At 41.9% G+C, this 14,744-nt stretch overlaps 1 protein-coding gene across 1 annotated transcript in view; it reads left to right on the top strand.

Annotated features, from left to right (window-relative positions):
- The window catches only part of IDO2 (indoleamine 2,3-dioxygenase 2), a 59,181-nt gene extending 48,242 nt beyond the window's left edge, over nt 1-10,939 (top strand). Inside the window, exons 8-10 of the mRNA XM_035003982.1 lie at nt 1,264-1,315; nt 7,999-8,147; nt 9,534-10,939. Coding sequence (XP_034859873.1) covers nt 1,264-1,315; nt 7,999-8,147; nt 9,534-9,889 — 557 coding nt within the window. The 3' untranslated portion in view covers nt 9,890-10,939. The remainder of the gene's footprint in view (nt 1-1,263; nt 1,316-7,998; nt 8,148-9,533) is intronic.
- The last annotated feature ends 3,805 nt before the right edge of the window (nt 10,940-14,744 follow it).

Below are 14,744 nucleotides of genomic sequence, written 5' to 3'. Positions count from 1 at the left end.
CAGCAAAAATTTGTACATAATACTTAACATTTTTGTGGGAGCAGAAGACCAGATGGGAAAGACATAGAAACGGGGCCCAAATAAAAGTCCAGCACATGGGTCATTGTCACAGAAGAGCAGAGAGAATGTGACACCACTCAGGAACACTGGGAAACCCTGAGGTTAAAGGAAGATATGAGTGATCCGAGCCCATGAGGTTTCAGAGAAAATAGAGATGGAGGAACAGAGAGTAGGTATGATGGTAGAAAAGGGAATTGATGGTATAGAGATGACATTATTTGGGTCTCATAAAAACGATGTTTTTGGGTGTTTTGTTTTGTTTGTTTATTTAAGATTTTATTTATTTATTTGACAAAGAGAGAGAGAGAGAGCACAAGCAGGGGGAGTGGGAGAGGGAGAAGCAGGCTCCCCCATTGAGCAGGGAGCCCGATGTGGGGCTTGATCCCAGGACCCCGGGATCATGACCTGAGCTGAAGGCAGCCACCTCAACCACCCAGACACCCCTGTTTTTTGTTTTTTGTTTTTTTTTTCTCAAAGAGAAACAAGGAAATATGGACAGGAATCCAGGTAAAAGAAACATGCCAGGTCACAGGGGGGCCCTATTATGCAAAGAAGAAGGAACAATCTTCAAAAGTTAATGAGAAGAGATGTAGTACAAACGTGAAGACACGCTTCTTTAAATGCAAATTAATAAACTAGTGGAATCAGTTATCCCCAAGCCTTGGCTCAGAGGCAAAACTAGTTGCACAGACTAAGGAATGCAGCTCCACGAGCCCATACCAGACCTGGTGTGGCAGCCCCTGGTCAAGACATTCTCCCCTCCATCCTTTGTTGCCTGTACAGAACTCTGCATGAGCATTGATGACTTTAGGTTTCCTCTCTTGTGCAACCTTTGAGAGAGGTGACTCTTTTTCTCTGCTTTTCTTCTTTCTACTTCCTACGCTCTCTCAAATATCATGTCTGTTTAAAAATATTAATTTTTTAAAGATAGCTTTGACCTCTCCTTTTGTTGTTATGAAGTTCAGAAAAGGGAAGTGCCACAAATAGAAAAGGGCAGCATTTGGAACAGTTTAAAGTTTCTGTAAGTGCCAGTGAGGGGCCACAGAAGAGAACATTCCATCCCCCCCCTGCTGCTGCCTTCCTTCCAGGTTTCCATGAAGATCAGATAGAGGAAGCGGCCCCAGGAGAGCTGCAGGACCCATGCACATGTAACCAATTGCTTTTTTGCCTGTAGTAAAGTTCACATTTTGATTGCTTCTCCAGATTATGTTGATCCAGACATATTTTATGCAGTCATCCGGATCTTTCTCTCTGGGTAAGTACAGTTCAACCGTTTTCCTGCATGAGGCCTCTGTAGCATATTCCAAATTTATGAAAGGAGACAGAAGCTTCCTATAGTAAGAAACACACCAAGAAACCCTTGCTAGCAGCTATCCACTCTTGGATAAAAGAGGTAGGGTACCATCTGCATGACAAATGACATTGAAGTTTGAATATTTAAGTTTAGAATAGTTTTCCTTAGATGACCATATTAGATTCATTTGTATTCACTTAGAATCCCATCTTGATGGCAGAAAAAAAAGCCCAGTATGCAACCACAAAGCTCTATCATTTATATTCATTCTCTCCCCTTTGTTACTAAGGCAGATGGGAGCATAGAAAGGGCTTAAAAGCTTTCTTCTAATATTCCTGGAAGAGCTCCCCCAAGTCATTTGTTCATATTTGCGGGTCTTTTTTGACGTGGTCTGTTAATTTCTCCAGTTAGAGAACTCTACCCTTAGATATATTTCTTCTTTTAAATACATTAGTTATACCTTGACATGTTTTAATCAAATTGCTTTCCTATTTACATTAACCAAGAGAAACTAAGTTTGTTTGTTTGGTTTTTTAATGGTGAAAAGTGAAAAGTGGAGGTAGTGAATGGATGAGGTGAAAAATGTGAAATAGAGCTCATCTAGTGTTCCGTCTTGATAACTAGGAGATGCCTAAGTGCTATGTACAGAAAGAATCTGAAGCTGTGCCCTGAAGTAGTAAGAGACAAGTCCAATACCAAAATCAACAGATCTATTGATTTATCAGTAGATGTAGTGGATATTACATTGGTGCAAGAAGGGAGTGACAACATGAACTCAGTATTTTCTCTAGATTGAGTAGGTCTGGAGTGTGAGACAGTCTAAGGGGAGGCCAGCCTGGGTGGGCATTCCTCACTGCAGGGCTCAGAGAGTGGAAGCAGGAAGGTTTCCAGAGAATAACTTGAGAGTAATGGGTACCTGACTGATGAGGAAACCAGAGAAATGGGGAAGGGTGCAGAATGGAATTGGGAGTGTTTCTCAGAATTCAGACTTTTGCTGTATACCCATTCAGTCCCGAAATCCTCCCCAAAGAGATTATCTATCCTTAGAACTCTTCTTGCTCTCTGTGCGTTTTGCATGTGCTCAGGGTTAAGACAAAGATCTGATTGTACAATAGTGATTCTAGCAACAAATGTTAAACAAAACTTGCAGATAGGTTTTGGTAGAATTAGAGAACAAAAGGGCATTTTTAAAACATTTTAAATAGACTGGGATTTAGGAAGTACCAAATTCTGGAAAATCTCTTTGTGCTTCACTTTGCTGTCTAAGTTTGTATTAGCCTTCCACCATTGCATAACAGATTGCCACAAATTAAAACAGCAGTTTAAAACAACACACATTTATTATCTCGCATTTCTGTAGGTCAGAAGGCCAAGCAAACTCAGCTTGGTTTTCTGCTTAGCGTCTCCAAACGCTGAGGTCAAGTTATCTGCTTGGCTGAGCTGTTATCAGGAGAATCTGGGGAATCATTCACTTCCAAACTCATTCAGGTTTGTGGTAGAATCCAGTTCTTTGTGGTTTTGGAACTGAGGTCTATGTTTCCTTGCTGGCTGTCGGATAGGATCTGTTCTCCGTTTAGAGGCCTCCTGCTTTCCTTGTCACATGGTATCCTCCAACGCAGCCATGGTGCTTCCAATCCTTCTAGTACTTAAATCCCTCTGATTTCTCCTTCTGCCATTAGGCAGAGAAAATCTCTGCTTTTAAGGTCTTATGTGATTAGATTGAGCTCATGGAGACAATGCAGAAAACTCCCTATGTTAAGGTCAACTGATTAGTAACCTTAATTACATTTGCAAAGTCTCTTTGGCCTTGCTATATAATATATCATATTGACAGGTGTGGTAGTTTATAATATAAAGAGTTCTAGGAATTAGGATGGAGATCTTGTGGCAATATTTTCAAAATTCTACCCATCATGATTAAATGGTCACTGCAGGGTGATATTGTTTTCATTAAAATAAGTTCTGGGTCAGTGGTGCATCTTATCTGTGATCTCCATAAAAGCCTCCCCTCTGTCTGACCCTCAAAAATATTTCCCATGTAGCACAACTAAGTGGGCGGCACAAATCTTAAATGTATTGATAACTGTCGATGGCTAAAATCATCTGGATTGTTGAGAATTCTCAAGAGAGTTGTCTTGAAAAATCGAAATCTACTCCTATATTTTTGGTTTGTCCTATGTTTGTTTTATTGTTTTTATTTACTTTTTTTTTTAAAGATTTTATTTATTTATTTGACAGAGAAAGACACAGCGAGAGAGGGAACACAAACGGGGAGTGGGAGAGGGAGAAGCAGACTCCCTGCCGAGCAGGGAGCCCGATGCGGGACTCGATCCCAGGACTCCAGGATCATGACCCGAGCCGAAGGCAGTCGCTTAACCAACTGAGCCACCCAGGCGCCCTACTTTTTAAAAACATTTTTATTTAGGAGTGTTTCATCATCTGTGGATTAAACATATTCTTTTTATTTCCCACTCACATTAAATTTCACAGGGAAGTCATCAGCCCCTGTGGAAAAATGTCACTTCATTTCTTTCTTTTTTTCTTTCTGTTTACACTTCCTCTTGGGTTTCCTAGAAATATGCTATGAGAAAGATTAAAAATAACCTTGTCTACAGAGATTTGAAAGGAAACTAATTCCTTTCCTTTACAAACAGTAGTTTGGGCTGAGAGTGCACGGGAGCAGTCCTTGGGCTAGTCAGAGAAACCCTATTTCCCTTCCTCAGACTAATCTCATCACAGGTGGAGAACATGGGTTTTGAAAGTAGATCCCCTTATTTTATCTTTTTTGACCTACATGCTGATGTTTTCTCTATCACCTTCAATGTGGCTTTGATACATCTCCTTCATGTTGGGGCACCAAAAAGACATTGATTGATGTCTCTTGGCCATTTGAGCATCTGATGGCTCCTTAAAGCTGGCTAGGTCCTTTCCAGACAAACATTTGGGTCCACATAGTCTAGATATATAATACGGAATTATAGAATGATATTGTTTTCATTCATTCATTCATTCATTAACTCTTTAGTAAGTACTTACCATATGCCAGGCATAGTTCCTGGTTCTGGGAATGGTGCAATAAAGCAAAACAGCAACTTCATTCCCATGGAGCTTACATTTTATTTATTTATTTATTTATTTATTTATTTATTTATTTATTTATTTATAAATATTTTATTTATTTATTTGACAGAGAGAGAGAGAGAGCACAAGCAGGGGAGTGGCAGGCAGAGGCTCCCCACTGAACAAGGAGCCCGACACCCCTGGAATATGACCTGCTGAAGGCAGACACTTTACCAACTAGGCCACACAGGCATCCTGGAGCTTACATTTTAATCATGGGAGCCAGATAATGCATAAACAAATATAATTAAAGCAAGTATCATACAATATATGTTACAACAATAAGTAATATGGGGAAATGTAAAGTAAGACACAGGGCATCAAGGGAGAGCTAGGGGTGGGTGGTGGCTGAAGTTTCTTATTTATTGATTATGATCTGGGAATGCCACACTTCTAGGTGACATCTGTGTAGATACCTGAAGGAAGTGAGAACTAAACCTTCTAGATACCTGTTCCAAGCAAAAGAAACAAAAATTGCAACAACCCTGAGGTTGGAGCATGCTTGTCATGGAGGAACAAGGATTCCTTGTTGCAAGGAGGCCAGTGTCGCTGGGATGAAAGACACATGAGGGAGAATGAGAGAGATACAAGTAATAGCAGAAGACCAGATCATGTGGGGGCTTGTTGGTTCCTTTCTGAGAGAGAAGAGCAGCAGTAGAAAGTCTGGAGACAAATGACATGATCTGTCTTAAGTTTCGAATCATTACTGTATCTTCTAAGTGGAAAATAGATGATTTGAGAACAAGAATGGAAGCCAGGCAAGCATTTAAGAAGCCATCCCACAATCCAGCGTGGTGGCTTAGACTAGAGTGGAAGCAACTGAGGTGCTAAAAAATGTTCAGTTCCGGACATGACTGAAGGTAAAGTTGACGGGACCTGCTATTCGATTGCTTATGGAAGGAGGAGAGCAGGATTAGTTGAAGAGGACTCTAAGGTTTTGGCCTGATCCACTGAAAGAATGGAGCTGCCATTTTCTCTGATGAGGAAGGCTATCGGAGGATCACATTTGGCAGAAGGGAGGGGAAATTGGGAACTTAGTTTGGGACATGTTCATTTCTGGTGGAGGTATCTGTAAGTAGGCCATTGAATACATGAGTTTGGACCATAAGGGAGAGGCCCAGGTATAAGTGTATGCTTTTAAATAGTCCTAATATAGTTGCCTTCTAAATCAATGAAGCTAAATAAAACCACTTGGAAAGTGAAAGTAGCAGGAAGCCCAAGGACTGAGCCCTGAGAAAGTCCAACATGCAGAAGTGGTCATGATGAGGAGGGACTGTTGAAAGAGACCAAAGTGACCATCTGAGATCATCCACAGGATGGCAAAAACAACTCTGAACCAGTGTGGCCGCTCTCTTTGTTCCACTTACGTTTTCAATACTCCTTCCCCATAAAATGTTGTTTAGAAATTTTATTGAAGCAGTGTCCTGAACTCTGATAAGTCATAAAACTTCTCTGGAACCCATTTAATTATGCAGCAGCTTTAGGAAGTAGGTGCAAATTGGGACCAAGACTTACGAAGGTGCATGCAAAGTTACAACATAATGAATGGAGGGAGCCGGGATTCCAACTCACTCTGAACAATATAAAATGGCTAATATTTAGCAAATGCTTAATATGTTCCAGGCCCTGAGCAGGTATTATTTTAATTAGTTCCCATAACAACCCAATAAGGTAGATCCTAATATCACTTGGATAAGGAACCTGAGGCTCAGAGAGATTAATTACCTAAGCCAAGGCTCACAGTTAATAAATACCAAAACTGAGATTAAATTCTCTATCTGCCTGAAAAAGAGCCCTCTCCCCCAACAGCTACAGCATGTTCTAATCTTATGATCAGAATCCTTCCTTCGCTCTCCCCTGGCTCTGCTTTCTGTGCCTCATGTTTCCAGAGTGATGTCACCCCCACTGCAAAGGCCACTCTGACATTCATGCAGTGGAAACCATACAACTGCTGAACAAACCAACCTGCAAAGAAAACAACCCAGCTCCTTATAGCCTTTCTTACCTCAAGGAAGTATTGGAAAAAGGGCATGAACAGCAAGCTGAGCAGTCTGGCTACAGCTTTTGTATGTGTTTGATGTTTCCCTTCTCTTGAGCAAAATGACTTTTAGAATTATAGGAAGAAGGCGAGACATCAATGTAAGCCTGTTATTTAAACTGTTCACAACAGGGACTGTGGCTCGTTCCTGGAAATAAGAGGAAAAAAGACTCTATTCCTTAGTAAAAGTGCAAATCCACATGCGGGGGTCTCAGGAAAATGATAGAAAACTACAAGTTTGGGGCGCCTGGGGGGCTCAGTCGGTTAAGCGTCTGCCTTCGGCTCAGGTCATGATTCCGGAGTCCTGGGATTGAGCCCTGCATCGGGCTCCCTGCTCAGCCGGAGTCTGCTTCTCCCTCTCCCGCTGTGCCTCCCCCCCCGCTTGTGCGCACGCATGCGCTCTCTCTCTGTCAAAGAAATACAATCTTAAAAAAAAACATATTACAAGTTTGGGATTTACGTTCTGGTTTCCCCATTTTCTAACAATGTGGTCCTGGAGCCTTAACAGCTTTGAGTCTTTGTTTATCTGTAAAAGGGGTTTTAAAAACCTGCCTTCACCTACTCAAAAGAGGTCAAATAAGAACATGAATGTGCAGGGGTTTTATAGACTAATGCCTTGGAAGTACAACTAGAATGTGTTCTTGGTGCTATTGTTTTTGTCTTATTATGGAGTCACCCACATAGTCTCTGGAATTGTTCAAGACTCTATAACAAATGTGACAGGGAAATGAGTAAAATAGTTGGAGGTAGAGGTAGGGGGACTCAGACACAAAAAGACAAAGAAATGGTATCAGGGAGACAGAAGAAGAGAAGAAGGGAGGAAAACCCACTTCATCTGAGCAAGACTCAGAGCCTCAATTCAGTCCAGCTCCACGTCCCTCTGGTAACCTGTAGGGTTGTACTATGTTCTCTTTATTGCTGCCCTCGTTATCAATACCTGCCATCAAGAACATATTTGACAAAGGTATTCCCACAAAGTCAGGTAGTGTTTAAAACTGATAGTTCAGCATGACAACTGTTAAAGCTATTTCAAGGAAGGGCAAAGGTGTGTGTGTGTGTGTGTGTGTGTGTGTGTGTGTGTTTACTTTCAAAGCCCTGTTTGCAGAGTTAAAGGTATCAGGTTATCAGGGTTGAGATTAGGTGAAGATTATAACAGAGCCCCTAAATTGCTCCTATTGATCAGCACTGATAAGTGATTTTTTTTTCTAATAAATATGTCATAGGACCAGTGCTAAGGATTCCTCTCTAAATATCCTTTACTTCTCTGGAATAATCCTTCAACTGAGGAAAGGAACAGCTGTATTCTGTGGCCTGTTACAAAATTGAAGTATGCCTAAGTACATATCCTACAAAAATATCCAAAGTCTTTTGCTCTAAAATTACCATTGAAGCTGTGTTTGCTCTCTTACTCACTGTTTCCGTATCAGAAAATATGCTCTTAACTCCTAGCACCCACACCTTCTCTTTGACTTTTCCTCTGGCTTAGATGGAAGGATAACCCAGCAATGCCTGTGGGGTTGATCTATGAAGGAGTCTCCACAGAGCCCCTGGAGTACTCTGGAGGGAGTGCAGCTCAGAGCACAGTGCTTCATGCCTTTGATGAGTTCTTAGGCATTTGCCATAGCAAGGAAAGTGGTAAGTCGGACACTTTCTTTTTCTTTTTGTTCTTTAACAGGGAGGAAGAACAGAGATGTTTTTACCAATTGATAAGACCAAGTGTAAATTAAAATGTCATGAAGTCTATACTTCTCTAAGTCAACCAGGAGGCTGTGTGCCTGCCAGAAGTTATTGTGTCAAGTCATTTAATATTCTATCTCAGCAGGATATTGGGTTTCATTTCCAAATCTTAAAACATTGCTACATATCCAACTGTTCCCTGTAATTTTGTTTGGATCCTTAGCCAGTGGCCTCCTTTCTCTAAAATGGGGGAGAGAGCTGGAGTTTGAAGGCTGTGGCATTAAGTTACTAAGTCTGGATATAGCTGGTGATGGGTCTGAGCTCCTCCAATAAAGCCTTTCCCTGTAAAAATGCTGCAACCTCGGGCCACGCCTATTTAGACTAGAAGAAGGGTCTACCAGTTTAGAAGCTTGAAATTGTTCAGTTCCTTGCCTGCTTGCAGCAAGGCAATGTTTAATAGTTGCAAAAGGGCACTTTAGACTACAGAATTTTCAAGATGGGTAAGGAAAAGAAATGACTAGAACTTTGTGTCATAGGGTCCAGTCTCGTCCACAAAAGTCAGTTGTCAAGAACTATGATAGTATTTTTTTTTAAAGATTTTATTTATTTATTCATGAGAGACAGAGAGAGAGAGAGAGAGAAGCAGAGGGAGAAGCAGGCTCCCAAGGAGCAGGGAGCCCGATGTGGGACTCAATCCCAGGACCCTGGGATCATGACCTGAGCCGAAGGCAGACGCTTAACCGTCTGAGCCACCCAAGCACCCAAGAACTATGATAGTATTAAATACCTAATGGATATCCTATAAATGATCAATCTATCCACATTTTCTATAAATATCTATTGATTTGATTTTTAAACGACTTGACTTCAAGAGCCTATTACGAAAAAGAGTTTGTCATTCTTTATTTTCTTGCCCTTATAAACTCTATTACTTTACTCCTCCTTAGAACTCCCTCCAAACAAAGCACTTAGGAAGCAAAATTTAGCAGAGTATTTAGCAAATCAGTTTAAGGGTTTATGCCTTACGTTTGTAGATATCTCTCATGATGATTAACAATATACTTTGCCCCCCCCTTGGGTATGCGACAAATATTTATACATGGGCTGATAGATCTAGTTCCAACTCAATTATCCGAGATGTATTTGCTTCATTTTTCCTTCCCCAGCTCCTATTGGTAGTCAAGAAAATAGTACTTGATATCTGTGAGTAAAAGAGCAAGCAATGTAGAAAATGGACAGTTAGGATGAAAGCAAGTTTTTGCTGCACTGATGTCCAGAAAAGCAGATAGGCTGTCTTATCTTTCCATGTGGAGCTATGACACTGTTCTGGTTTGTTTCTTTCAGCTGACTTTCTGCATAGGATGAGGGAGTACATGCCTCCTTCCCATAAGGACTTTATAGAAGAAATCCAGTCAAGTCCCTCACTGAGAGACCACATCTTGTCCTCTGGAAATAGCCAACTTCTGACAGCCTATAATCAGTGTGTGGAGGCCCTGGTGGACCTGCGCAGCTATCACATCACTGTGGTGACCAAATACCTCATCACAGCGGCTACCAAAGCAAAGGGCAGGAGGCCAAACCCTCTCCCTGGGCCATCTCAAGCCTTAGAAGAGAGGGGCACAGGCGGGACTGTAGTTCTGAGGTTCCTGAAGACCGTCAGGGATAAGACCTTAGAGGCAATTCTCTACCAACGTGATTAAGAGACTGCCTTCTGCCCAACAATGCAAAACCAGCAAACACAGGTTTTCCCTTACCCTCTCCCCCATTGGAGGGCCTGTGGACCCAGCGAATAAGAATGTCTGGAATAATCTGAAGGGGACCTCAGCCTTAGTTATGTTCCTGCTCCTCCTTTGTTGAGAGCTGTTAGTCTTCACAGAGAGGAATTTTCATGGCCAGAGACTTTCCTGATTACTGGTTAATAGCGAACAGGTATGGACACTTCCTCATTCAGAACCCCACAGAGGAGCGAGTTACTCCTATTCTATTTGCAAAGTGATAGAAAAATCAATCTAAATTTCCAAAACCAAATAAAATTGCCTGTAGACAGATCCCTTTGTTGATTTCTTTAAAAAGCAAGTTAAATATTCATGCATCCGTTCATTCAGTTAAAAACTTACTATGTTCCTACTGAACACTGGTTTAGGGATTAGAGCAGAGATTTTTTGTGGCCCCAGTCCAGCCTTCTTCTTCTCCCTGAGTGTGCTGAGTTTGTGACAGGAGGTTGGAAATGCTCCAGTGGTGAAGCGGAGGAAAGAGGAGGCTCGCGTAAGTCTTAGAAGTCACCAGTATAGCAATGAATAGTCAATGATGTGGGAACGGAGGAGGCTCTTCCACATGGTTCATCAATTTGCAAATTCTATTTTAGTTTCCTTCTTTATTTTTAGAAGAATGATTCTTTCTCCTTACACTGAAAGTTTGTATTTGTAAAATGAATTAATTGACCCATTAGAAGTAAATGATCAAAATGGGAATAAATAGTAAATCCACGTGGTTCGTTCACAAATATATGTAACTTTTTATTGATTTATTTTCTATCTTAAGGTCTCATTTCATCTGACGGTAGAAAGCTAGAAAACTTTAATCTTGTCAATTTAGAGTAAACTCCATTAATTTAGGCTTGCCTCCCACTATGCACACACACGTATATCTGGGACAGTATCTACATTCCTGAGGCCCAATCTAGTATCATGGCCTCAAGAGGAGGTACCTGATCATTGGAGGCAGCCTCTGCCCAAGTTAGCATCTGCTGAGCAATCCCCCTCCCCATATGGGTACTGGTCAAATGGAGCTTGGCAGCTTGTCTCATCCTGTCCAAGAGGCCTTTCAGATTCCTCAGCCCTCAATGTCTTATTATGCCACTTGGAAAACATTTGACTATTTTCCAGGTCCCTCCGATCCTTAAACCCCACTCTGACTATGTAGATAGATAGATAGATAGATAGATAGATAGATAGATAGATAGATAATAGATAGATAGATAGATAGATAGATAGATAGATAGATAGATAGATGATAGAGAGATAGAGAGAGAAAGATTTTAAGAAATTGGCTTATGTCATTATGGAGGCTGGAAATTCCAAAATCTGCAAGGTAGACCAGCAGGCTGGAGACCCGGGAAGCGCCAAGTTGAAAGGCTGACTGCCTTTTGATTTACATGTTCATCTCATCCAAGCAAAACACCCTCACAAAAACATCCAGAATCATGTTTGACCAAATATCTGGGCATCATAGCCCAAGGTGACAGAAAATTAGCCATCACAAGCATCCTTGAGAAGAACCTGAATTAGGATACAGTTATGGTATCTGACACACACTCTCCCCACATCTCTATTAGAAAAGAAGAATCATCCTTTGTAATGATGGAGAGGAGGGACAAAAATGGTGTAGAGTATAGCTACTCCCTAAGAGATGCTACGAAGGGATGCAGCAGTGCATTGGAGGGAAAGCCCGGAATACTGCCCAGAAAAATCTGACTATGTTGATGACAGCTCTCCATGCTGGGTGATCCATGTAGAATGAAACCACTGTTTCTGTTAATAAAAATATCAACACACTGTTTTGAGGTTGATATTATAGGGCTAATCTTCACCTGGGAAAGGGGACAAGGCCTTAAAGTCCTAAACCTTGTACATGAGGGTCACCTTCACCTATGTTGCCCCCATCTAATCCTGCTGGGGACAAGGGGACACTGAATCCTTTTCATCCTGTGCCCATGTACAGCTAGGATTTGATTAGTAATTTTTAGAAGACTTTAGTAAAGACTCAGGGACGATTTCAAAAGAAAGCAAACAAAAACCATAAAGGAGTACCAGTTAGATGGTGTGGGTAATATTCAGTGTTTGTTCTGTGGGGCACACAGGCCCTACACTTTCCTCATTCCTAGGCTGCATGCAGGTGAGCAGGATCCCCCAAATTCTCAGCTTACAGAGCGTCAAGCCAAGACAGTGAGGCTCAGAGGCTGAGTTTCTCCTCCCCCGTTGTTAGTCTGAAATTTGTTTTTTGTTGTCTCAATACAATCTATATAGGGTTAAAATCAAATAAAACTAAACACCAACGATAAGAAATGCTTGAAACCTGTGAGATCCTATCCGATTTAAGATCTGGGATATAAAACTTGCGGGACCTACAAGCCAATTATTCCTTTCACAACAATGAATTTCACCCACCAAATTCTGACTTGCATTTTCTTACGCACAGATGTCCTATTTGCTTTGCTAATGGAAGAAATGTTCTCCTCTTTCTTTGTTCACATAACAGTAAACTTAATAAAGAAGTCGGATATTATTGCTTTCTGGAATGCAATCGCTAGTTAATTTTTGCAGTTTAGCATCTGCTTCCCAGTAACATTAAAAAACTGAGTTCTTGAATGTTAAGCATCATCAAAAATAAATGATTTTTTTTTTTTGCAAAGTAATGTCCTTTGTAAACTCACAAATCTATTGGCCCACATGGTTTTTGGCAGCTGTAGATTTCAAACCAAACTCGATTATGTTATTTGTTTTTAATTATCCACAAATAGTTTTTTTTTTTTAAGGTATCAATCAGAATTTGGCCTCATGGTACATTGGGAGCCATTTGCAGTGACGTCTTAGACCCCCCCTCTGACCCCTCACAGGTCACATCCTTCTTCAAAAGGCAAGGGGTCCTGGGGCCAGTACAACTCGCTTTTAGGATGATCAGCTTTTTAAAGAACCAGTCAGGGGCACAGCCATAGTAGACAAAATAACAATAATGATAATAATTAATAGTAATAAAAAGTAATTATGTACATAAGTGTTAATAATTTGTCACTAAAATATGAGAAATAAGTATCCATTTGAAATTATATTACCATATTTGGCATTATTTATTTCTCTCTCACATAAATGTTATTATTTAAACAAAATAATTGGCTAATTAACAGTGGCAGTAAATAGTAATTAATAAGACTAAACAAATACTATGTAATTACTTTCATTTTAATTATCTAAACTATTCAAAAGAGTTCTGGAAACGTGATGACAATACTCACAATGTGAAAAATCATACTCAACTATCTCAATACAAAACACAACAGTTAATTCACAGGCAGAGCTGCTGCCTACTGTTCAGACTCAGAATGAGGACCCACTTCAGATGCTGGCTTTGGTCACGTCATTCAGACGGAGCAGCAATGGACCATCCGTCATTGTGGAGCACGAACTACATTTGCCAACAGAAAAGATCAGGGGACAACCCACTAACAATGAACGACTATGGAAGATGGATAATCTGCACCAAATCCATTTGACACTAAAACAGGGTTGCTGTCATATGGATTTTTCACTCTTCTTTTTTAATCTGACACAATATTGAAAAGTGGGGCTTTTAACATCCCAATGAAGGGGTTCACAGGACATGAGATTTCCACTGCTAAAAGCAAGTCAGATTCAGGTAACCAGTTTGGTCACCAGACCTGCCCTCTAAGAGCTCACACCACCTCAATTACTACCATTTTCCAGATCATGCTCTGGAGACCTAGAGCTCCAGAATACCTTGCACAAATGGCCTCAAGAATGCTTCTGGAACCTGCACAGTCTTGTCTTCTGTGTTTGCTCCTGACTGTGCCATTGGTAATCATGTACCTCACAGGAAAGTTAGGGCTCTTTACAGGTATGTGGATGGAGCTCAGGCAGGAGGCTGGGGTGTCTACAGGCATGAGGGAGTGGTCCCTGGAAGTTACAACAGAGAAGAGCTGGAAAGAGTGAGGTTAGATCTGAGACTGTCTTCATGCCTCCATGTTTGATATAGATTCTAAGGAGTGAGAGACTTTTACTTCGAATGGGCTTCCAGGTTATTTTGAAGTATCTTTTTCAGTTAAAAATAAAACTACCTTGGGGGGCGGAGCAAGATGGCAGAGGAGTAGGAGACCTGGATTTCATCTCCTCTCAGGAATTCAGCTGGATAGGGATCAAACCATTCTGAACACCTACAAACTCAACAGGAGATCGAAGAAAAGAAGAGCAACAACTCTCTCATCAGAAAAGCGACTACTTTCTGGAAGGTAGGACGTGCGGAGAAGTGAATCCGAGGCGATATTCGGGAGGATAGACGGCGGGGGAGGGGCCTCCGTCGGCCGCTTCTGGCAAGTGATAGAGCCGCGGAGCACAAAATCGGAACTTTTAAAAGTCTGCTCCGCCGAGGGACGTCACTCTGGTGGCTAAGCGGGGGGTGGAACCCTCCGGGACAGTGTGGTCTCAGGACCCTCGGGGTCACAGAAAGACCGGGGTGCCTGAGTGTGGCAGAGCTCCCAGGTAACGGAGCAGGGAAGCCGGCTGTAGAGGCGGAGCCCAGGCGCGGGCTCTCAGCTCGGGGTCGCCATAAACCGGGATCCGCGGCCCAGTCGGGCCCCTGCTCCTCCAGCAGGGACCCAACAAGCGGCAGATCCGGGGAGACTCCCCTTCCTCCCCCGGGAGGAGCTGCGCGGGAGGGCACCGCAGGGATCTGCTGGGTTTCGAGACTCCACCCGGGGTCGGGTGCCAGAGATAGAAACGCGCAGTCACAGGCCGGGTGAGCACGGAGTGCGGCCGGAGACCG

Source organism: Mirounga leonina, unplaced genomic scaffold (genome assembly GCF_011800145.1).
Source record: "Mirounga leonina isolate KUSES-001 unplaced genomic scaffold, KU_Mleo_1.0 Mir_128, whole genome shotgun sequence".
Classification (NCBI taxonomy): domain Eukaryota; kingdom Metazoa; phylum Chordata; class Mammalia; order Carnivora; family Phocidae; genus Mirounga; species Mirounga leonina.
The sequence above is the reverse complement of the archived record's forward strand: the minus strand, read 5'-3'. Positions and strand labels throughout refer to the sequence as shown.